The following is a 22,390-nucleotide window of genomic DNA, read 5'->3' as shown; positions in this document are numbered from 1 at the left end:
GCCCTAGTTGTGCATGCTTTATTATTATTTCACGTACAGAAGCTCCCACATTGACGGTACCTGCCCTGACTATTGAGTTTCAAGAAGCCAAGTTGCGAAGGTCCCTCCAAGGAGCATAAGGTAGTTATCAGTGATGATCTTAGCAAGCTCACACTCCTGAGTTGTAGGAACCCCTAACGTCGTACCTGCACAATACATCGGGCACGGTAAATCGAAAACTCCTTGCCGCGTATGACGCACTTGTCTATAGCTGGATTAAATGTTCGTATCCTACATGTTAGCTACCCATATCTTACAAAGAAAATTACGCCAAACCATCAGATCTAAGCACTCAAGCCTACACATACAACCATCTACCCAGGCTGTCTGCCCATTGTGATAACTCCAGTACTCGCTTCGTCTGGAATATTGGGCACAAATTCACGCCGCCACCTCCCGGAGATGGTGTCTCAGGCGGCGTTACCTGCCCTGGGGGAAGGTAAGCTGCACTTCCTGCTGTCCGGTAAGGTGACAGGATCCCCAAGCCGCTGCCACCAACGGACGTAAGGTACGGGTCAAACTGCTGTGAGACAATCTCATCAAGCAAGGCCTTGAGCGCCTCTTCCTTAAAGTCTAAAACTGTCATGTCAGCCTCCACGTCACTCAAGCAAAAATGACGCCGACCATCAGGGATAATAGTAACGGCACAACCGCCTCCACCAGCGCCTGTCAGTTTCGTGCTCAAGCCATAGGGTGCGGCACCTGTTGTTGATCTGATCAACTCCAAAGCAGGGTGCGACACGCCGAGGGAAACTAGGTGCTTATGGTTCTCACGTATCAGAGCCTAGAAGGAGTAAGATGCTTCAACCCAAACCTAGAGAAAAAAGAACGCTCACCGAGATCGCAGCCAGAAGAACCTCGCGAGGCATCTCAGGGTCAGCAAGTGCGCGCCGAGCTTCGTCACTGATACTTTGAATGGATTTCAAGAGCCCTGCAACCACCTCAGGTTCCTAAGAGATGACGAATGAGTACTCGAGCCATTGCCTTGGAGCTTTCAAACAGAAATTCTCACATCAATCTTCTTTTGGCCAACGCCAGCTACCAGCTTCTTGGTGTCCCTCGGCACTTTTGAATTCGTCAACAGGAATTTAAAAGATTTAAATCTGCAGGGTTGTAAAATTTAACCAATGTGTTCCTCCGTGAGGGCTGGAAACGTACCCTGCGATGCCTTCCATGCCACTTTTCCTTTCAAATCCTGGTCTGGTATAGGCTAGAGCACCTCCGAAAACAGCAACGCTGTTATCCACTCCACTTGGGTTGCCATGTAGAATTTTTTCTGCCACGAACGCCCATCGGTTGATCTCTTCAGCTACAGATGAAGGAATTGCCCGTCGACCTTGATGTGAGATATGAATGTGCTCTGAGGTGGTCGGAGCCGGAAGTGGAGGGATACTGATCCGTTTGTGAAGGAGTAAAAGCGCAGAGGCCGCACATGCAGAGAATGACGCCGATGAGCCTAGTCCTGCCCCAATGGGCAGAGTGGAGCGTGCAGTGAAATTGAACGATGGCCTAATCATAATTTGTGAGTGCCTGATACCGCCGGCTAACCTGAAAATCTTACCTCACGTCACCTCTCGTTAACACAAGGTACATGTACAGGAACGCAATGCTTGCGACTCTGGCGTGCTTCTGGGCCTCGGTGAGATCTTTTAAAGGGCCGGAATTTAGTGCGTCGACTAAAACTTGATCTAAAATCTCGGGATGCTCCTCATCTATCGCAATGGGTTTAACAACATGCCATGGGAGGTCGTCGATTGTCCATTCGTAGTAAAAGTTGTCAATGTCGGTAAAATGTACGGAAATCTTTCCATCAAAACGGGGCGTGGTGAGACCATAACAACGGAGATCTACGGACGCGGCGATGGCGGTCTTCACAAGACAGACTTAGCAACTAACATGTAGGAAAACGTGGGCCACTGACCACTCCGTGAACAACGGCATGTTCACCGAATAGGATGACTTTGCCAGGTGCACTGACAAACCATTCGTGATCATCGTCGGTGTCCTTTAGGCCAAGCTTTCCAACGGCCCGGCTGATAGCATCATCTTCTACCTGTCGGACTTTGACGTACTTGTTTTGGGAGACATCCAGTTGTATGGCGCCAGCATCGATGAGGGCATGCTCCAGATCGTCTAAGAGATCCGATGGGTCTTCAATGCCAACACATAAACGAATTAGGTTTTCGGGAAGTCCGCGGGCTGCGCGAGTTGCCGGGTCTATAGATGCGTGGCTGGACAAATCTGGCGTCAGATGGGAGAGACAGTGCGAAAAAACACCGACGAGAACATACGACATGACACAAGGCATACTGATTAAGCTGTTGACGCATCCGAAACTGACGCTAATTCCCCAGAGTCGCGTACTACCAACGATTTTCTCGCTTAAACCCTTGTCGCCCGTTTCGAAGCTCAAAACTGCGCCATTTCCGTCGGCAATTCTTTGGTGAATCTCACGACCGGGATGGTCGGGTAGTCCAGGATAGTGCACTACGAAACCTAAGGAATGGAGATACGTCGCGACTTGAGACGCGGATGATTGTTGACGGTCCATGCGAACAGCTAGAGTCTTGATTCCACGGAGTAGAAGGAAAGAATCGATTGGGGTGAGTGCATTGCCAACAGCGTTGATGGTGAATGCGATTTGCTGCACGAAAAATGAGTAAAAAGAACGTAAAATATTAGCAGGACGCGCGCCTTGGCAATATCGTCTCTATTACAAGTAATCGCGCCAGCCATGAGATCATGGTGACCACTAAGATATTTGGTTGCACTGTCGTACACCACATCTGCTCCGTGTTCAAGTGGCCGTTGCAAGTATGGGCTCATCATGGTGTTATCGACAACTACTATAGCGTCGGGGGCTCTCTCCTTGACGTCTTTGCTGATCTTGGCCAAGTCAGCAATCTTTAGCAGAGGATTAGTTGGTGATTCTAGAAGGACCATAGCCGTTTTGGTAGGATTTAGAAGGGGCAGGAGAGTGGATGGGTTCGTGGTGTCGACGTGATGCACGGTTACGCCGACATGAGTCCGGATGTAGGTCAGCAAACGATTGGTACCGCCATAGAGGTCGTCGCCGGCAATGATTTCGTCACCCGGCTTAAGCAGGCGCAGTATGACATCTAGGGCCGCCATTCCAGAAGAAACAGCAAAGGCATGGGCAGCCGAAGAAATTTTGGCGATGTGGTGCTCTTTCCAGGCCCGGGTTAGAGGTATTATTGAATACAAGGGTCACTAGGACGTACCTAGATGGCTTCGTGTAGGATTCCCACTCCTCGAGTAGTCATATTCGCCGCCAACGCCCTTGAATGTCGCGGTCTGGTATATGGGTACCGAGCTGCTCCCATATTGGTCTTTGTTGCTGGGGTTCTCGACCGTCGCACAGAGAGTCGAGAATCGGTAGGGCTTTCGCGGTCTGAAGGGTGATTCTGGCTCCGGAGTGGGCAGGTCGTGGATAGGAAGCTTAGGCGGGGCGGCAGACATGGTGGACGAAGGCAAAGGAATCAAGGTGACATACAAAAGGCAAACTTGGGAAAAATGGTTCGGTTCTGAATTTTATCGAGCCAGCCATTGGCTAGTATTGGGTCTTGATTGCGTGCTTTGTCGGACTTCGGACCCGGTTTCACCTTCCCCATCCATCATCATGCCTCCAAAACGAACAAGAGAGCACCGTATGTACCGTCGCTTTTTCTAACGAGTTTACTAATATCCTTGCTGCAGATGTACGCCAGGCCAATATCAGTACTACCGCTCCTGATCCTCGGGCCGTCGCAGAAAGAACAAGAAAACATCTGGACCAATTGGAAGTATGTAATTTTCACTGAGGCTGGCGGCCCTTTCATGATAAAATACACGTCAGAGATCCAACTATGCCGAGACGAGTATAATGTCCGTCACCGGCGACGACAACGAGCAAGGCAAATATGGCAAGAGTCGCGCTAGACAAATTGTCTCCGATAAAAGAAATCTTAAGCTTCTGGGTTCTTCACCCGCCGCAACTAAGAAGAGATCTACAATGAACGTTCGTTCTGCTCTGCTATATCCTAAAAATCTCGCCACTTTGGTTGAAGAATCCGTGAGCGACCCTTGCATAGAAATGCCGGACGCGTTTCGCTCATACGTTTCGAACAGAATATTGCATCACTTCCGGCATCTGTTCCCACATACTTAACTGCCCAGGCTCCTGCCCCCTCCTATCCTCCCCGGCTAATTTGCTCCGTCTGTGGTTACTGGGGTCGTTACAAGTGCCGAAAATGTGCATTGCCTTACTGTGATCAAAATTGTGAAAGCGTTCACGCAGAAACGAGATGCGAGAAGCGCGTCGTCTAGTCTTTCGGCAGTATATCCCGTCGCCCTTCGCACCGCACTCACTTCTACTTGGTCTCTACGACGGTATATATCCTCAAATATTTTTCACGTATTTATTATCTGCGTATGCACATACATATGCAGGCATCGAGTATTAATTGGATCGAACCATGCTTTATTTTGTCCCTGATTTGGCGTAGTCACTTGAAACTTACTCCTTGGGCAAATGTTTACTCGTCTCCGGTGGCTCGGGTGGGCTTGTTAGGTGCTCAGGAGCATGCTGAAATCCGCTCAAAAACAAGAGATTTTTTAGTCTTGCGGCAAACGTTGTGCCATGACTCAGATATCAATCCACTACGTATAAGTACAACATGGCTCCGGTAGAGGCAGCGAACGCTCTCGTTTTTTAATCACTTCGTTCCCTTGAAGTGCTGGAATCCCTCTGCTCCCTATGCTTCCTGAGCAGACGATCTAAAGCTTCCTTCTGGCCAACGGCCAACTCTCCGGATTGGATGCCAGAATGATATACGCGAAGGAGCGAATCAACGTCATCCATAGACTGTGTTCGGACGTCCGCAAGCTCCTTGATCTTGGAAGTGGCATCTTTGATCTGCAAGGGCCGTGAGTTTGTCATCATGCATACACCCAAGATGAAAGACATGCCTCTTCGTCGGTAAGTGAAAGACCGAGTTGCTCAACGCGCGACTTGACGGCATTCCAACCGGTAAGGCGGTGTCTGAAAGTAGTCTGATGAGAAGGAAAATTTACGCGTGAAAAGGAAATGAATCACCCAATGGAGACGTATCTGGTCAGACCAAAGTCCTCTGGCTTGAGGATCTCATAGGTGCTGGGGTTGTTCAAGATGGCCTTGGCGTGAATGCCAGCCTTGTGCGTGAAAGCGCAGTAGCCACTGCAAACAACTTGAGAATCTCTATGCGGGAAGCAAAATTTTCTCTCTCACGTAATGGGGTTCATGAATGGAATGTTGACCTCGACAGCCTCGGCGACCAAATTCTCGATTTCACGAAGCATCGTGAGGTTATACTTGGACTTGACATACTCCGGGTTTGCGGCGTAAAGGCAGGCCACGAGACCACCTAGTGGAGTGATTCCAACACGTTCACCGATTCCAAGAACGGCTAAAAATGATTTCGGTAATGGAGACTGTCCAAAAGGAATTGTAGGGACGTACAAGTATCGATGTGTGTTGCACCCGCTTCCAGAGCAGTGTAGGCATTGGCAATGGCTGTTGCGGGGAATAAGATCAAGTCACGGTAAACCGGGGTTTGTGAACCTACCCATCCCAGTGTCATTGTGCAGATGGATTTCAATGTCACATCCAACAACGCCCCTCAACGTCCTGACAAGGTCATAGACTTGTCTTGGGTTCGCACAGCCCACAGTATCCGCAATACCAACACGGTTCACACCAATCTTGTCGACAGTCTGATATATCGATAAAAGATCAACTAGATCTGACCGGAAAGAATCCTCTGAGGAGAATCGGACTTCGATTCCCTTGGACTTGACATAGTTAATGACCTCAATGGCGGTCTTGGTGATATACGCCATATCCTTTCCATGGGAGAACTCTCGTAGAAACGATGAAGTCCCAATAACGACATCGACACCATCAACGCCTGATCGACGTTCAGATGACTCGGAAAAAGAAAGGAATACTACGAACTTACCGGTCTCAACGGCAATTCTAGCGTCATCCATATGACACCGAATGTGAGTCAGAATCTTGGCCTTGAGACCAAGCTTGCAAATGGCTTCACAGTCCGAACGGGACTGCTCTGATGCAGCCGGCGATGTGAGTTCTATGTACTCCACACCAAAAGCGTCGAGCGCCTTGGCAATAGCGATTTTGGTTCTGGTATCAAAGAAGGCATTCGCAAATTGCTCTCCCTCTGTCGGACGCACGTCAGATCGTGAAGGCAGACTTGGTTAACAACGAACCTCGCAATGTGCTCTCGATAATATTGAAGTTAGATATATTTGAGAGAAAGTCGGACGCACGAGGTGCGTAAGGATTTTGGCGCTCTTTTTCGAGACGTTGAGCGTGGCCATTGCGGTTCGACGATGTTCCCCTTTTTCCGTTGGCAGAAGCCCCATTTGCCAAGGGAACTTCGACCATTTCAGAACGGTCGGAAGAGAGACTGTCTCCGTTTTGGTGGGGGCACATAATGGTAGTTTTTGAGGGGGATGTCGAGGAAGGGAAATAGATGATGATAGTTGGTCAAAAGAAGATGAGCTCTATATAACAAAATTTCTTACTTCCGCCGAGTCATTTCAAAACTGATTCCATTTCGTCATGGATCATCACGTGAAGATGCGTCCAATCACAGCGGTGGAATTAAGCCGATTAGCCCGAAGCACTGGCGGGCGATACCTCCGATCAAACGTTTTACCCGCAGAAATAATCAGATTACAGCGACGTACAACATAGGATTATAATATATGAAGATGAAATGAGTATGTACTTGTACGAGTTAATAGTGTGATGCTAAATATCAAGGTTCCCCAAGAAGGAAAAGAGTAGACAATATGACAGGATACAATGTGAATTGCGACCGAAAACAAGAAGAATGTGTTACGAATAGAAAGAAAAACTGTCTGTCGTTATGATATTCCCAGCTTTTGGAACATTGCATCTAGAGTTTTGAATGCGACAGGCTTGACAAGACTATGATAGGCCGTCAACGAACCAGCGGACTAGGGCAATAAAGAAAAAAACGTACTATCCATCAACACCCGCTTCAAAAGCTCTCCGTTTATCTTCGAGGGATGACATCCCTGTCAATGCAAGAATTTTTGTTGGATGTTGACGACGGTCGTTATTCGTTTCGCTAGATTCGATCTGGCGAATCTCTGCTGTTGCGCCAACACCTACACAAACATTAGATGTGACCACCGAAGTATAAAAAAGTCTACCATCAAGTATAGGCATTGACAAGTCTAAGAGTACGACACTGTTGTGTGTCAGACATTGACGGAGAATCTCGACGACCAAAAACTCACTCAAAAGGACCCTCTTGTTGATACACCTTAACCCCGTCTCGGCCATCTACTGCATCCCGGAAATCGTATCCCTTCTTGGCTAGCCATTGTGTACTGAAATAATCAGCACACAAAAAGATGAAAGACAAAATATGACATACAGCAAGCTCCGCAGGATACTGTTATCCTCCACGACCAATATTTTGAATCGGCTCACCCTAGTCTGTATCGTGCCAACAGAGGACTTGAGTAGTGTTCCTCCCGTCCCAACGTTAATTGTCGGCGAAAATGTTTCAGACTCATTCGGTTTTTCTTCCTCTGTTATTTGCTCCGAACTCGATCCCGCCGTGCCTCTCTCCCTATTCATCAACCCCCCCTTCCAAGATGTGGATGGCAAAGGATGCGCGGTAATTGATCTCGGAAGAGTGGGTCTTGACATCGGGAATTTACCAGTCTCCTCTGAATTGCGCCTCGTCGAAATTACGGACATCGACGGCGAAGGCGTAATCCCATCAATGGTCACGTCCGGATGCAACCCTTCCATTCGGTCGCTGAAGTTGGCCCCAGGGGATTGTGATTGAATCTTCAGCGCATGAATACAAAGCTTGAGGGCTGCTTGAAGACGAGAAGGTCCTCCTGGTTTGTACAGAATACGGCAAAATCCGCCAATCCGTTCATGTTCACTAGCAACAGACAGGACCTTGGGGCTTCCCCGCGATCCAGAAAGAACGATAAACGGTCGCATGGTATCGTGCCGCTCTGTTGCGTTGATGACAAGGTCCACCTCCTCGTTGATTATCACGATATCTCCCAGCTTTGATTCTTCCTCCTCTCGAACTTCAAAACCCCATGAAGTCAAATATGACCTCAAGACGCTTTCAAGAAGCTGGACTCCACGATGGTCATGTCCGAATCCAACGAGGGATACAGAAGCAGGATGGTCGCAGTCATCAAACTTAAATGGTCCCATGTCTGCCCCAAATCCCTCGTTCCCCTCATCCGTTAGCTCTGCGGGGAAGGTCACTTTGATCTCCGTGCCAACACCTTCATCACTCCAAACGTCCACCTTTCCATCCACACTTTCAGACCGGACGATACTGTGTACGATAGCTAGACCCAACCCGGTTCCTGTTTGTAAGGGGTTTTCTTGTGAGAATGGATGGAAGAGGTAATTCTGTCATAGGTCATGTTGGCTTCAATTCCTGTTTGAAATAGGTCATACTTACCTTCAAGAAGCTGTGGCTTATGCCCTGTGTAAAACACTACGTTACTATGGTTCTGGGCGGACATAAAGTGATGACTAAACGTGCCTTGCCAGTATCCAGTACAGAAAGTTCCACTCTGATTTGATTGGGAGGTAGATCTTCCGTACGAGGCAGTTGCCGTAGACCAACGTGCACGTAACCGTCCTGAATGTGTCATCAGTACTGTGAATCTCGGGATGAAAAAGGAACTACAGTGGTAAACTTCAGACTATTTCCAAACAAATTCATCAGAACTCGTCGAATACCGCCCTTCTCGCATTTGAGTAACCACCCCTATGCAAACGACAGATGAGAATCAGCCGACTTTGTTGTGGTAAGTGAACACACCTCTTGGCGGTAGCCGATCTCGATGACGGTCTCGACATGCTTGCTTCTCACTGCTAAGGGAGCGCCATCTTCCGCCGGCGGAGAATACACACTACCGATCCCAGTGTCACCGACGATCGCCTGACGAGCACGATGCCCAACCCAACAGCCATCTACGGCTTCCTCGACCAGTTGCATCAGATTGACCCTGTTCAGAAAGTGTGAACGTTAACGCATTCTTATCTTGTTATTCAAGACCTCACGTTGTTGGTACAATAACGTTCTCTACTCCTCCCGACTTGGAGTTTCCACTCAACTTGGTGAAATCTAAAACATGATTGACGGTCTCAACCAAAGAAGTTCCACAAGCTTGTATTGTCTGTAAGAAAGATGCTTGCGAATGATTGAGATTGCTCTCTTCAAGTAACTCCGCGGCAGCCAAGATCTACGCAGGTGGAGGTTACTGCTACATTCGAAAAATGCCGAGAAATAACAAACTCCATGCAAAGGCGTTCGAAGTTCATGAGATATGCTAGAGAAAAACATAAGGCGCAGTGAATCCATCCAAGGGAGTAGCTCGTACTTGGAAATAAACAAGCTCTTTGCCTTGTCAGCTAGTATCATGCGTCTCTTGAGTACCGCAGATAAGATGATGACACCTGACAATATCAGCATCTTTTAGAAGGCACACACATATCCGCACGTACCTATTGCTCTCAGATAAGAAAGTTCATGTCCTTCCAACTAATGGCAATGAGTACTACACGACGAAGATGTAAGTGGCTAGACTGACAAATCGTTTCTGGGAATCAGACGAATTATACGCGCACAGGAGAGCGAAAGGTCTTTTGTCAATGTTGAATATGGGTACAGCTAGAGGGCAACGTTAGTTATCTGCGCGGCGTGATGAGGAACACATACTTAAGGCGTACTCAACCCTCGTCGGTAGGAACGCCCTCCAACTTGAATCAACGATACCCTCCATAACTCTCCCTTCTGGCCATTTGTCGAAAAATCGGCCTAATCGACCCCACTCCTCTCCACTCAAACTTCTTACTTTCGTTTCCATTGTCGGATCACCGTAGTGCATGACAACGCTCACGCTACCCTCGCCGCCCTCCAACGAGGAATGTGTGATCGGAGGTGACGGGGACGCTCCCGCGTCCAGCGATAAAGACGACGACAATCCAGATCTTTGTCCATTTATTTGCAGGTCACCAGGCATAACAACGGGAGCATTCGCGTTCATATCACAATGGGACACATCCATGACAATGACGCCCTCTACGTCGAGTGTTCGCTGCACTAAGCGTGCAGCGCGAGAATATACGATATCCATGGAGCCGGCGTGCAGAAAAGATTGGTGCTGATAGCTGGAATAACGTGGAAGGAGGGGAGGCCGGGAAGAAGGCTCCGTTGAGGATGGCCTAGTGCTCGGCATGGATGCGGGAGGAAACTGAAGACGCGACGGTGAGCTTGGAAAGGAATGTGTAGTGGGGCTGGTAGTAAGGAGAGTTTCTGCACAGTAATCGGGTGCAGCTTGACGGGTTTTTTTCTGCTGATCAACACGAAAAGACGAAGGTATGGAAGGTGTTGGTTTAGGCGTGGATGATGATGAAGCCGGGGCTGATAATGAGGAGACTGGGACCACAGTAGGTGATGCTTCCCTTGAAGGCGAGTGTTGGTGCCGCGGCATCTCATTTTCAACGTCGATCTCTATACATTCTCGACTGAACTGTTCCATCTGTATACAAAATCGATGAGAAACCGGAGGAATACTAAATGGAGACTTGCTGATTTCTGAATCCGATCCCGTATCCTGAGCTGTATTTTGTCTCTCCATAACTCCATCTCACGCATTGCTATGGCTGCGAACTCCTTCAGCGTGTGCCGGTGTCTTGGCGTGAAATCATCTCTAGGTGAGTCATCGATGACGACGAGACTATTTGCGGATTAATCAACCGCAAATGATAACTTCAATATATAACTCACGTGCCAATGTTGTAACCGTCCTGTGTCCTCAGCGGTGCACCCGCGTAAAAGCGAATATTCGGTGGGCCAGTAACAAGAGGCTAAGCACTGATTAAAATATGCACATGAAGAGAAAGCATTCACAAACATTCGACGCAAATCTCCAGTCACGTTGTGCATCTAGGATGATCATTGGTTCATCGTCTCTGAACGCCAGGCTATCAGAACACAATAATAAAAGACGGAAAAAACCACCAACCGCTGTAAAATGGAGTGTGCACAAAACGATCGCATTCGTGAGCACGGTGAAACCTTGATGCCCCCTACAATAGTACGTGTTTAAGCACAATTAGATCTCCGAAAGAGATGCACACCAACACTCTGACTTGAAATACCTGTACCGAAGCGGTGAGATCATAGAGGGACAGCAGCGGCATGTGGACCACTCACTGGTCAGTCCCGTCAATCAGACAAATAAACACTCCTTTCGTGTTGAACACTAATTTGGCCAAATGAGCTATGCGATCGAAGTTGATATCTGACGCAGTATTCCAGAGATTGAACTTGTACAAAGCTCTCCTTCGTTCCATCTCGTCAGGAGGGTCTGCTGGTGCAAAATACCCAAGCTCATTGTACAACTGTTCGTCGTTGACTGTGCGCTGAGTTACGCTCGCGACATGCGCTGTAGGAGCCAGTGGAGCGGGTAGAGGAGCAGAGCTCTGCCGTGTTAAAATCGTCCTTCTTGGAGGTGTTGTAGATGTGGATGATAGAGGTACTGACGGATTTTCTAATGCTGATGAAGCAGCATGGCTAAAATAATCAGCTTCATCTTCCCCAGAGTTGTGGTCATCTTCAGCAGCACTGACACCCTTCCAAAAGTTCTTGAGCATGATTTTCCTTGTCCCGCCGGGGGTCATGACCAATTCGTTGGGAGAGTCGTCGGGATGTACGCCCGGGACGACAACAGATACGCCCTTCATGGGATCCGTGTACTCCTGCTCTGGACTAGGAAGGGCCAACGGAGAAAGGTTGACATTGGTGCCTGCCAAACGAATTGTGGCCGCAGAAACGATGGATGCAGCGGGGTATTTAGAAGACGCCAGAGAAAGATATAAATCAGGCTTGGCCTTGGGAGATGCCGTCGGAGAAGGCACAGACGGTGAGGAGAACGAGTTCCTCAGTCTATGGGCAGAACCGGAATTCCTCCCAGGTTTGCGGGTTGGGATTGTCGTGATTTCGATTTCATCTGGTTCACGGACGCCCGTCGGTGGATTTGGAGTCTTGTGTGGGTCCCACCTACCCAAGGAATAGGCAGAAATGAAGGTGGGCCAGTCACAAGACTCTTCGGTCGTAGAGGTTGCTGGCAACGTTGGGGTATTAGCAGTGTCAACATCGTCTTCGACTTCCTGAAGGGTCTGCATGCTGTTAGGAAGAAGGACGGCGTGCTCACTGGACGGCGCCGTCGATGGTCGCTTTGTCTTCATCCAGACGGTGGTCAGCTCGGTCCTGGGGCAAGATTGACACTCATTGAGGCTGAGCTCCACTGCTGTAAGGGAAATGCCGGTCCATCAGAGCTGTGATGTCATGTCATGCCTCCTTCGAGGGCAAAATAATTATCGGCACAGCTTGCCGTCCCGAATGCCTAAATTTGGTCACTTCCGGCCAAAAGTCTAGAAGCTAGATCTACTAGATGCTTCGTTAAGATAGTACACCAATGTTCACTGCTCACCCCTTCTCCCTCGAAATTTGAACCGAAGATTCACAACAGAAGGCGGAGAAATTGAGGCCAAATCTACTTTGGCCTCGCTTCGCTTCCATCTTTGGAGTTCACCGTTTGATGCCAGCCGGATCTCGCATGCTCAGCCCTTTTATTAACATGCTATTCATCCTTCATCCTCCTTCCTACCCTCCAACATGCCTCGTGTCATAGCCGTAAGTCTTATTCTTCCTCTATGATTCTTGTTCTTACCTTTCAATCAAGGAAAAGTCCATGTGTTTGCGAAAGGTACCAAGTGGTGCGCAGTGTACCGTATGCAGCGTTCACATTCGACGCAAGGGTGACATGCCTAGACACATGCGTACCCACGCACAAGACAAGTCGAAACTGTAAAAGAAGTCGCTCTCGAATTTCTCTAAATGAAATCTTACCTTCTTTTGTAGGATGCACCGGTGTCCCGTATGTGGCTTTGAGAACATGCAGAAATCAAATGTGGACACGCACATCCGAACGCAGTACGTTTTATTCGCGTCTTTCAGTGCCCCAATTTCATCCGCACGTTTGCAGTACACGCCAGAAGTCCCAACATTGCCCAGACTGCACCTTTTGCACCTCTGATCCTGGTTCTCTGACGCGCCACCGTAAACGACTGCACGGTTATGTTCCCAAACAACGCCAGTCGCGTGATGCTCGTGGTAGAATAAGCCCTGTAAAGACAATGACCGCCACACAAACTGCACTGGCACCAAAGGCTACCTGCACTCTTGTTTCTGATTCAGACCAGGACGATGACGCAGTCTCGAGGTTCTCGGTAGAATCAGAAGATGACATTCCAGAAGAAGCCATGCAAACTTTAGAGATTAACAAACCGGGGAACGCACTTATGCCCGATCATTCGACGCTCACAAAGCATACTGATGTTTCAAATAATGTTGGCGTTTCATTGTTCTCTTCGTAATTATCTATATGGTCACCCATAGGATTATTGGACGATCACCGATAGATCAATGTGCGCCTCCTGCTTTTCTATGTACTTGGTGATATCCTGACCTCCTTTCGTTATATCTTTTATAGTCGCACTACATCATTAGACACCATACGCCTCACGCTATACATATCCCACACCTAACACCAGCGTCACTAGAACCTACCACTTTGTTACGATTGTCTCTCTGACCTTGTCATCTTTAAAGTGAATTGTCCCCCAGACCTGATCGTACCTGTGCTGATGTACCTATTCACCTACCCGATGCTACCACTTGAAGCTTGAAGAGCTGGACAATAACATGCATATTTTAAGTTATATAATGATCTGTGATATTGTATCTTTCGTGACAACAATATTTTCTCGTAGTTGAGTGTCTTGTTCTTTGCTACCACTGTTTTTAAAACCTTTGTCTAGGCGTATAAGGACACGGCAACACAACCTCTCAAATACCCGAGTCATATTTGATATTTCGGTACCTTCTTGTGTGTGTACCCCACGAGGCTTTCTCAGCTTCAAGATATTGTGCTTCCCTAACCTCCCCAGTATCAAGAGCCCATACAGGATGCGCGAAAGACCCTCCACTCGCCATGGATACGCCCCCGTCACAACACTGGATACCGAACGTAATTCCCGAATTACGTTCAAGGCCGTCGAAATCATGGCTGCGTTGATTCACGACTGTCTCGTGGGCATTGAGACTCTGGTTAACGAGGAGAAGCGCCCATCACTTTTCCTTAACCGAGGCGCTTTAGTTTCTCTTGCCATACAGAAACTTGATCTAGACGATCATGTCACCGAGCAGGGCTTCAGCCACATTCCATGCCTCGCAGAAATACGCGATCACATTATCGATGGCACTCGTGTTGATACTGTTCGCCATCGGTTCCAGATATTGCAGCAGCTCCGAAGCACTATGTGGGATGCAGCCCGGGATTGGACCGATACTATGCTTGGCAGTTGGCTATTGCGCACGACAGACAATGTTGGCTTTCATCTCCGAGTATACGATTTTGTGAACGATATCCATCGCAGCCTCGGTGTCTTTCCCATCGATAAACATGCACTTCGGGATTATCAGGATACGATTCGAGACTTTTTATGTGTCCGTCTGAGAGTCGGCGTTCCCGTAATCAGTGAGGATCGCAACGGGCAGCTCGGAGATCAGCGAATGGCAGCCCTCCTATACGATGTACTTCAAGGGCTTCACGCCCTTTTACACGATCGCCGCAGTCACGGGAATATCCTGGAACGACTCGTCTCATTAGATGCAGATGATCTATTTACTGAATATACTGTCGGGTTTGACGAAGAACTGGTTATGGCTCGAGATATAGTCTGCGGTATCCTTCCCGGCCCATCCATCCTTATTTCGAAACTGCTCTGAGGAAGTTCTACATTCCAGCGCTTAGGACTCCAGAGATGATTCGTTTTTGTGAGTAGCGCTTTGCATGTTTACCTGTCAAGAGCCTCTATATCTGAGAGTACTTTACAGTTCATGACAGAAAAGATCTTCAGAAAGTATGCGAAGCCGTGGCTTCGGAAGGACCGCATATAATTGAGGAACTTGACACTGCGCGACACGCTGTTCGTACTATCTTAGATGACCTCAACGATCTTTCGCGGGCGTCTGCGACTGAAAATGGTCGAAATGGAACTCCACATAATGCACCTTCCACGACTACTCTGGATCCTGTTGAAGATGACAGGCCAGCCTCATCAGTCCGTCGTCGAGTCTGTTCTAGGTCTCGTTCTCGACATAGAACAAAGTGAAGACATGATCATGTTCACCATGTTCACCATTTACACTGGTGCGATTCCACTACGTGTCCTTCACGCCGCAGGCGAAGCCGTCAAAGTGGTTTCATTCCTGATCTTCCCCACGCCGTCGCTCCTCCCCCTGCTATGATCTCTCAGCCGGAGCCCACGCAGCCACAACCAACTATTCCTCCGCCCGAGCGCACTGTTGATGTGCCACTTCACCCATCTACGATGATAAACGGCTTGAACAACCTGATCGGGGACCATCCTTTCCGCAACATGTTTCTTTGGGACATCATCTTTGTGCCAGATACCTCTCGGACGTCTTTTAACGGGCGAACCTATCCCCCAAACGTAAATCGGGTGCCTTTTACCCTGAAACAATACGAAGCGTCACTTTTACGACTAGTAACCCTTTGCTCAAGTGGTGGATGCATCCTAGGCGATGGGGTCCACTGAAGATCGACGTACAAGAACCTATCACTGTAGGAATGGTGCTAGAAAAGATATACGAGTATCTGCGCACGCAGATGACGATAGACGAGGTAGCGCTGATGCATGGGCCGAATAGAACCCTTCTGGAATGGTCGCGGTGGAATCGAAATAGCGATAAGCTCGGGTACCAACCACTCGGACGGGGGGACTTCTTGAGGAGCGATGTGTTGGGCCCCAACAGAAGGCTCCGAGGATGTACGATATGTACAGAGGATAGAGAAGAGAAGGTCAATATCGAGTTCGACACAATCCGAATTCCTACGTGGCGAAAATGATGGATAATACTTGGAGCTACGGATTCAAATGCATAGTTGGTATCTCTTCACAGTTGTTGGAATTTTGATTTCTCACTTTGTACTCTGATGCCAAGTCTTGACTCGAAAGCACTTTTGCTTCGGCGTATCAATAATTAACATACAGATTTCCACCCCTCTTTTCAAGATCACCTTAGATTCCAGAAAGTTAGCCAACTGGATTCATCGAGTTCTCACTGATTTGGGTTCATGTACATCTTCGTAGGTAATCTTACAACGTCAACAATACATCTCCAAGTACCGACCATTTTGTGAACCGTAAGATTACATTACTACAGTCTAATCATTATCATGAACCTGAACATCGGGCAAACGGTGTTCATTGTCAACTTTCGTGGTAGAAGCGAGTCTGATGTCATCTAGTGTGATCGATGACCGATCACACATTCCCCTGAAAATCCCATCGGTCTTTTGGTATAATTGTGAGGGGGTATCAAATTCCTGACACGATTGTGAGCCGACTGGATTAGGACGCTTGAATGAACAGCTTACAGCAATCTCGCCAGCGTCAAGAACGCATATACGGTCGTATGATATGATTGTGCGCAAGCGATCTAAGGATCACGATCGTTAGCTTGAAACTTATCGGCAGGAAGACGAGCTGGCTCACGAGCTATGCATAGAATCGTGCGATCCTGGAATTCGTGGGTAATTGTGTTCTGGATATTTCTGTCAGTCTCGTAATCGACAGACGCTGTGAAAGATGGCATTAGCTTCGGAACGAGGAGAGACGCGCTTGGAAAGACGACCAACCTGTAGCCTCATCAAGTATGAGTATTCTGGAGTCCTTAACTAGAGCTCTCGCAAGGGACACCAACGACCGCTAGAAAGAGCACTGTCAGCATTTCGGTTCCGTCGTACCCGTGAAGGTTTTGATAGCTACCTGTCCAATGGATAGATTTGCACCCTCATCTTCAATGACAGTATCGAGGCTGAATCTGTTAATTGGGGTAGATACATCGCCATTCTCATCTGCGACTGTCTTCGCCGGCGATTCCACAAGGTATGATCGCTTCAACGCGTCCCATAATTTCGCATCATCATGTGAATTAAAAGGATCAAGGTTAGACCGGAGGGTTCCAGAGACTGTGGGGCGTTAACGTTAGCAAGAACACACACGTGTATGGGAAAGCACACCGTACACAATAAAGCATCTTGAGGAATGATTGACAGGCTTTTTCGCAATTCCGTCAAGCCAACGGTGGAGATGTCAACACCGTCAATGTGAATTGATCCAGAGGAAAGTTCGACTAAGCGATACAGGGCAGTCATGATAGAACTTTTCCCTGCCCCAGTTCTGTAGGAGGCGAGGTTTCAATTTAGCAGCATGGATATACGGACAGGTCTCCTTACCGTCCAACTATACCAATTTTTTCTCCAGCTTTGACAGTCATAGTTATACCTAAAATAGATAATAAATATGCCGGAAACAACACAAAGGGTTAGTGACTCGCCCTTGAGGACAGCGGGAAGTCCAGGCCTGTAGCTTAATACCACATCCTTCAGTTCTACGTGACCCACAGACGGCCAAGATTCAGGAACCTTGCTATCGGGTAACACATGCGGAGCCTCCTGTTCAATTTCTGTCGCATAATGTACTACTCGCTCCACCGAATTCATGTCATTTTCAACCTCTGCGCTTTGACGGACAAGCCATCCGAACCTGTCAAGATAATTAATATCAGGTTCAATGCCGAATAAGCCTGTTCTTTAAATTCAGGAACTTACGCCTGTTGCACACTCAGGATGTACGAAAGCGTAACACCCGTTTGTGCCGGAGAGATACTGAATCTCGTCCCAACAGTCAGCATCGCGACAATAAAAGTTAGGAGAGCCCCCAAAAAGTCCAGGCGTATACCCAGCCAACGCTAAAAGTTAAAATCGCGATAAGTGTCAATTAAATATCAATCTAAATAAGAACTTTCCAAACCTGGTTGGTGACAGTCAACCAATAAGCTCGGTTTTCCATATCGATTCGTTCCTCATTTTCTTTAAGGAAGCGCTCAGACTCGCCATATGCACGGATAGTTGCCAAGCCTGAAAGTGACTCAGAAAAGTGAGAGTACAATGTCGATCTCAGGACAGCATCTGTATTGTAAATAATTAGTGAATACTCCAATGAAGGGCATGTCAGAAATAATACCAAGTCGCTAGAAAGATGAAGCATCAGTAATTTTCGTCATTGAAGGGTAAAGCCGCGTACTTTCAATTCCCGGGCACTCGCTCGATAGAAGGCGGCGGCATAGATGTAGACAATGAGAATGATAAAGACAGCAATCAAGAACCACGGCAAGATAATCGCTATCAAGATGATGGCACCAAGGATTGACGATGTCGTTCCGGCGAACATTCGCAAGGCATCTTAAAGAAGTACGTTTAAACGCATGGTTTTGCACGGAATAGAACACTCACCTCCCAAAAGATTGTCAATCGTATCAATGTCTTCCGAGACCGAATCAGCAGAATTCAATGATGGAAGAGACGAACATACCTTTCGAAAATCGGTTCATGATCCTACCAAGTGGTGTAGTCTCGAAGAACGACATAGGTGCGCGCATAATACGGTCGACCGCTAGCTATAGGAACGCGATAAATCTGAGGTGATCTCATGAACCACAGTCCAACAACGCACACTATGCAAACGCTGGCTTGCAAAATACGTCAATATAGCAAACGTACTTCCCATGACGAAGAATGCAAGGGCTTGCGCTACACCTAGCATTGCGTAGATTCCCATCTACGCCAACTCCGTAAGCCATTTTTCGCCATGTAAAGCGCAGATGAAACTCACATAAAACCCTTGTGGGCGATCCCATTTGCTATCGATAGAACACAAAATCAGCACACTGTGAACTGTATAAAAAAGAACGAGACCTACTCTTCCTGCCAGTATACCAGCCAGTATGACGCCATCACTGTAGCACCCTGGACAAAGACAAGAGAGAAAAACAATATGGGCAACACGATATGTCCCCTGCCTGCATCTGAGTACTGCTTATACACAGACCAACTAATGGCGCCAGTATTCCGTTCCTCCGCTTGCATCAGTGCAGGCCCCGAAGTAACCTTCTTCTTAAGATCGTCCTGAGGCTCTCTCTCCTTTTCGATGTCTTCAATAGTCTCCTCTTCTATCTTCTCCTCCTCTTCCTTCTCCTCTTTACTCCCGAACTCTTTGTAGAACTTTGAAAACTCCCCGTCTTTATGCATGAGTTCATCGTAAGTCCCTCGCTCTGCTATACGTCCACCCGCAATAGTGAAGATGTAATCCACTTGTGGAAGAAAGTGCAACGCGTGTGTAACCAATATACGCGTCTTTCCAGACGCGGCGTTCCGCAGGACATTCTGGAAGACCGCTTTTCCTACATGAGCATCGAGGGCCGACAGAGGATCCTGTAGAATCGTCAGTATAATATCCTCACCGACAATAAATCGAATTACATCAAAGATCTGGATATCTGTATCGCAGTAGATGGCACGACAGATATTCATACGTTGTTTCTGACCTCCTGATAACGAAATGCCCTGAATTTTGTCAGAATCGTCGGATCTGAAAGTTTTCGATCAGCGCTACAATACCTTCTCGCCGACTTCTGTCATGTCGTCATTAGGTAGCATGTCAAGATCAGGCTCTAAACACGAGTCTTTGACGGCTTGCCAGTATTTGCCTTCCTCAAAGGGACGTCCAAAACATATGTTGTCTCGAATTGTCGCATTCTAAGCCTTATTGAGTAAAAGGTCGGTAAAGAAAATGAGGAACTCACTTGGATCCATGCGCTCTGGGGGCAGTATCCAACACTCCCGCCGAACTTGATCGTTCCTTTGTCCCCATTCACATTCGGAACCCGCCTCATCTCACCAATCATACCCTGGAGCAAAGACGTTTTTCCAGCACCCACGGCACCAACAATAGCAACAAGCTGTCCGCGGGGTATACTAAGGGAGATGTCTTTCAATTCAAAGACCTCCTCCGCCGACGAAGAGTCAGCTTCGGTCTTTCTCTTCTTCTTCTTATCTTTCTTCCCCTTCTTCCCTTCAGCCACTTCTGGGGGTGGCGCATCCCAAGTGAAGGAAACGTTCTTAACCTCAACAGCAACATCGAGGTCATCTTCGCGATCAAAGGTGTCCTCCAATGTTTCTGCTTCGAAGACGCCATAGAGGCGCTGGGTAGCATTTTGGGCATCAGCAATGGCGGAAAAGGATACGGCTACGGACATAGGTAAACATACAAGGTAAACAAACAACAGCAAGCTACTCACGAAGGAACATCAGAGGCAAACGAAGGAGTTGGAATAAGGTCAGAGAAGCAAAGATGACAGATGGCTGAAGCTGGTGTCCAGTTACGGAGTAAGTGACAAATGCGAGTACTGACGCCAACGCAGGCATAGATAGAGCGACGGCATTGTTAGCAGCCCTCACGAGAAGCAACGAGCGTACGAAACTTCGCATAGAATAAGATTTATCTTTACTCGACATGAGGTGAGAAAGTACTCACGACATCTCCTTCTGTCGAAACTCCCATATTCTCTTCGCAAACGGGATTTCCCATGCAAAGAACTTGACCACCTTCATGCCTCCGAGCAGTTCTTGGAGAAGTTTGGCACGTTTGTCGGTCCACTTCATACCATTCGCCCGGAATGCAAACATTTTCTTCATAACCATCGTCTGAGCTGGGGCGGCAATCACGAAAAACGCGAAACCAGCCAAAGCGCTAGGGCCCAGGTTCAGCAGAAGAAGAACGAGACATATGATCAGTTGAATCGGCGCAGTCCAAGCCTGTGACAAAAATAAATAAACGAGCGGTTCATATGTTGTGTTTCAGGTCAAACCCATACCATATGGAAAAACCCTGCACAAAAGTCGATTCGCGACACGTCCGTCGAGATGTGGTTCATTATCAGACCGTTCGTGAGCTTCGATCGGGCGCGAGAGGTCAGTCGAAGGGACCGTGCATAAATCGCGTTGATTAGACCACCACGTATGAGAACGCCTGTGGACGCAGACCGGTAAAAGAAGTGGTGCGTGCATAGCGACGTGACAACCTGCAACCCCAGCAAGCCAAAGGTCAAACCGATACCTTTGCCGATTGGTGGGATGGAAGCATAGTCGCCCGTCCGATGTCCGGTGTAAGAATCTGTAGCAAATTTGATGATGGCCTGTCGGAATGAGAGATCAAAAGGATTAGCACGACAAAAAAACAGCCTACCTTGACAAGAAGTGGGCTGGTAACCTGAGCCGTGTCGCCGAGCACCTTCAATATACCAGCAGTCCAAAACCACCATTTTATGCTGTCGTTCATAGCAAATACGAGGCTCGCCTTGCGTTGACCATCCTTTTCCCTCCACTTCCTCTCCCGCTCAGCTCGATTTCCTCGAAGAGTCCACCACAACGCTTTCATGCCGGGCTTGACGTCACCATTCAACAAACGGCGGTTGTATTCTGCCGCGGCCAAGCGTCTCTTTTCAAAGGATGCAGTAATCTGTTCACCAATGAACGCTGCTCCGCGGTTGTCTTGCAGCTTGTAGAGATCCGGGGCCTCCAGTGGGCGAGCATACCCAAGGGCGAGCAGACCAGTAATCCAGCCAAAGGTAAGGATTTCGAACCAGTTCGCATGGGTTTCGGGCAAAATTTCTGCTTCTTGGATGGACGCCTTCGGAGGAGGTGCGGTCGTTGGAATAAATGGGATGCGTTGCCATCTAATCAATCAGTGATTAGAGTGATTAGAGTAATATCGAATAATTGAGCCAACGGTTGCCCTACCGTGCTCGCTGAGGATGGCCTTCCTGTTCCGGGAGAATGGCAGCAGTCTCTTCGGACTTGGCTTCGCTATGAACGGATGCCTTTTCAGACATGACTGTCGTGGAAGAAGCAAGAATGCACACGCATCACACGATCTCCAGGTGTTCTATATGTAAGTGACTTTTTACTAACCCGTATGTTGTCGGCACCGGGTCATCATGCTTACACGATGACATTGTCTTTCCTCGACACGTATCTCACACGGCACATCTACGAATCAACACTGTATTTCGAATAAAGATGCGGCTGCAAGAACGCCTATATAGGTCGAGAGTTTTTCTGAAGAGATAACGGTTCAGATCTGTTAGATTGGTTCCTAGCTCAACGGCTTATCGGCCCGGAAACCCGACAAGTGAACTTCCCATCTCCCAGGCCTTCATACGGTTTGTTTTCCAGCAACTCTTACTGGACAGCAAATAGGAAAGACTACCAT

The 22,390-nt window shown here is 48.1% G+C and overlaps 7 protein-coding genes across 7 annotated transcripts; 3 read left to right on the top strand and 4 right to left on the bottom strand.

Moving 5' to 3' along the window:
- Positions 1 to 337: 337 nt before the first annotated feature.
- On the bottom strand, positions 338 to 3,519 carry EV420DRAFT_1634304 (cystathionine beta-lyase; the record flags this gene model as incomplete). The annotated part of the gene is made up of 9 exons (XM_060476302.1): positions 338 to 612; positions 664 to 823; positions 876 to 989; positions 1,052 to 1,142; positions 1,198 to 1,548; positions 1,601 to 1,908; positions 1,961 to 2,683; positions 2,728 to 3,227; positions 3,282 to 3,519. 9 exons carry the CDS (start codon positions 3,517 to 3,519, stop codon positions 338 to 340), a joined length of 2,760 nt encoding a protein of 919 aa, XP_060339690.1.
- A 160-nt stretch (positions 3,520 to 3,679) lies between these two features.
- EV420DRAFT_1616345 (uncharacterized protein) lies at positions 3,680 to 4,365 on the top strand (the record flags this gene model as incomplete). The annotated part of the gene is made up of 4 exons (XM_060475112.1): positions 3,680 to 3,707; positions 3,757 to 3,842; positions 3,896 to 4,111; positions 4,168 to 4,365. The coding sequence occupies 4 exons, from the start codon at positions 3,680 to 3,682 to the stop codon at positions 4,363 to 4,365; spliced, it is 528 nt and encodes a 175-aa protein (XP_060339689.1).
- EV420DRAFT_1662187 (homocitrate synthase) lies at positions 4,339 to 6,532 on the bottom strand (the record flags this gene model as incomplete). The annotated part of the gene is made up of 8 exons (XM_060478930.1): positions 4,339 to 4,954; positions 4,990 to 5,080; positions 5,135 to 5,254; positions 5,306 to 5,483; positions 5,537 to 5,590; positions 5,643 to 5,984; positions 6,036 to 6,257; positions 6,307 to 6,532. 8 exons carry the CDS (start codon positions 6,530 to 6,532, stop codon positions 4,751 to 4,753), a joined length of 1,437 nt encoding a protein of 478 aa, XP_060339688.1. The 3' UTR covers positions 4,339 to 4,750.
- A 437-nt stretch (positions 6,533 to 6,969) lies between these two features.
- EV420DRAFT_1257474 (uncharacterized protein) lies at positions 6,970 to 11,779 on the bottom strand (the record flags this gene model as incomplete). Its single annotated transcript, XM_060466835.1, has 23 exons — positions 6,970 to 7,033; positions 7,089 to 7,236; positions 7,282 to 7,319; positions 7,369 to 7,461; positions 7,509 to 8,521; positions 8,574 to 8,597; positions 8,649 to 8,756; positions 8,805 to 8,885; positions 8,940 to 9,126; positions 9,182 to 9,363; positions 9,417 to 9,450; positions 9,502 to 9,577; positions 9,626 to 9,662; positions 9,712 to 9,791; positions 9,840 to 10,035; positions 10,150 to 10,329; positions 10,627 to 10,662; positions 10,698 to 10,860; positions 10,911 to 10,990; positions 11,038 to 11,095; positions 11,149 to 11,212; positions 11,268 to 11,284; positions 11,340 to 11,779. 23 exons carry the CDS (start codon positions 11,777 to 11,779, stop codon positions 6,970 to 6,972), a joined length of 3,399 nt encoding a protein of 1,132 aa, XP_060339687.1.
- A 1,024-nt stretch (positions 11,780 to 12,803) lies between these two features.
- Positions 12,804 to 13,564, top strand: EV420DRAFT_1634301 (uncharacterized protein; the record flags this gene model as incomplete). Its single annotated transcript, XM_060476301.1, has 5 exons — positions 12,804 to 12,821; positions 12,871 to 12,894; positions 12,946 to 12,995; positions 13,050 to 13,121; positions 13,174 to 13,564. The coding sequence occupies 5 exons, from the start codon at positions 12,804 to 12,806 to the stop codon at positions 13,562 to 13,564; spliced, it is 555 nt and encodes a 184-aa protein (XP_060339686.1).
- Positions 13,565 to 13,812: 248 nt separating this feature from the next.
- EV420DRAFT_75838 (uncharacterized protein) lies at positions 13,813 to 15,411 on the top strand. The gene is made up of 3 exons (XM_060483360.1): positions 13,813 to 13,959; positions 14,009 to 15,026; positions 15,087 to 15,411. Exon 2 carries the CDS (start codon positions 14,157 to 14,159, stop codon positions 14,976 to 14,978), a length of 822 nt encoding a protein of 273 aa, XP_060339685.1. The 5' UTR covers positions 13,813 to 13,959; positions 14,009 to 14,156; the 3' UTR covers positions 14,979 to 15,026; positions 15,087 to 15,411.
- An 899-nt stretch (positions 15,412 to 16,310) lies between these two features.
- EV420DRAFT_1497350 (ABC transporter) lies at positions 16,311 to 22,177 on the bottom strand. Its single transcript, XM_060470916.1, has 25 exons — positions 21,919 to 22,177; positions 21,365 to 21,854; positions 20,994 to 21,314; positions 20,654 to 20,934; positions 20,418 to 20,599; positions 19,923 to 20,365; positions 19,738 to 19,875; positions 19,600 to 19,683; positions 19,040 to 19,551; positions 18,953 to 18,980; positions 18,794 to 18,898; positions 18,653 to 18,737; positions 18,574 to 18,603; positions 18,365 to 18,522; positions 18,305 to 18,311; positions 18,092 to 18,249; positions 17,890 to 18,029; positions 17,616 to 17,824; positions 17,515 to 17,563; positions 17,304 to 17,458; positions 17,045 to 17,247; positions 16,915 to 16,984; positions 16,772 to 16,855; positions 16,654 to 16,715; positions 16,311 to 16,602 (listed from the first exon to the last, which is right to left on the bottom strand). The coding sequence occupies exons 1-25, from the start codon at positions 22,008 to 22,010 to the stop codon at positions 16,441 to 16,443; spliced, it is 4,248 nt and encodes a 1,415-aa protein (XP_060339684.1). The 5' UTR covers positions 22,011 to 22,177; the 3' UTR covers positions 16,311 to 16,440.
- Between the last annotated feature and the right edge of the window lie 213 nt (positions 22,178 to 22,390).

Source organism: Desarmillaria tabescens (assembly GCF_030435595.1).
Source record: "Desarmillaria tabescens strain CCBAS 213 chromosome Unknown EV420scaffold_1, whole genome shotgun sequence".
Taxonomy (NCBI): Eukaryota; Fungi; Basidiomycota; class Agaricomycetes; order Agaricales; family Physalacriaceae; genus Desarmillaria; species Desarmillaria tabescens.
The sequence above is the reverse complement of the archived record's forward strand: the minus strand, read 5'-3'. Positions and strand labels throughout refer to the sequence as shown.

Coding starts and splice junctions, on each gene's coding strand:
- EV420DRAFT_75838 (XM_060483360.1), top strand. CDS start 14,157: ATGCGCGAAAGACCCTCCACTCGCCATGGATACGCCCCCGTCACAACA.
- EV420DRAFT_1497350 (XM_060470916.1), bottom strand. CDS start 22,010: ATGTCTGAAAAGGCATCCGTTCATAGCGAAGCCAAGTCCGAAGAGACT. Junction 17,825..17,889: donor ATCCTGAGTGTGCAACAGGC/GTAAGTTCCTGA, acceptor TTATCTTGACAG/GTTCGGATGGCTTGTCCGTC. Junction 17,564..17,615: donor ACTTCCCGCTGTCCTCAAGG/GCGAGTCACTAA, acceptor TATCTATTTTAG/GTATAACTATGACTGTCAAA.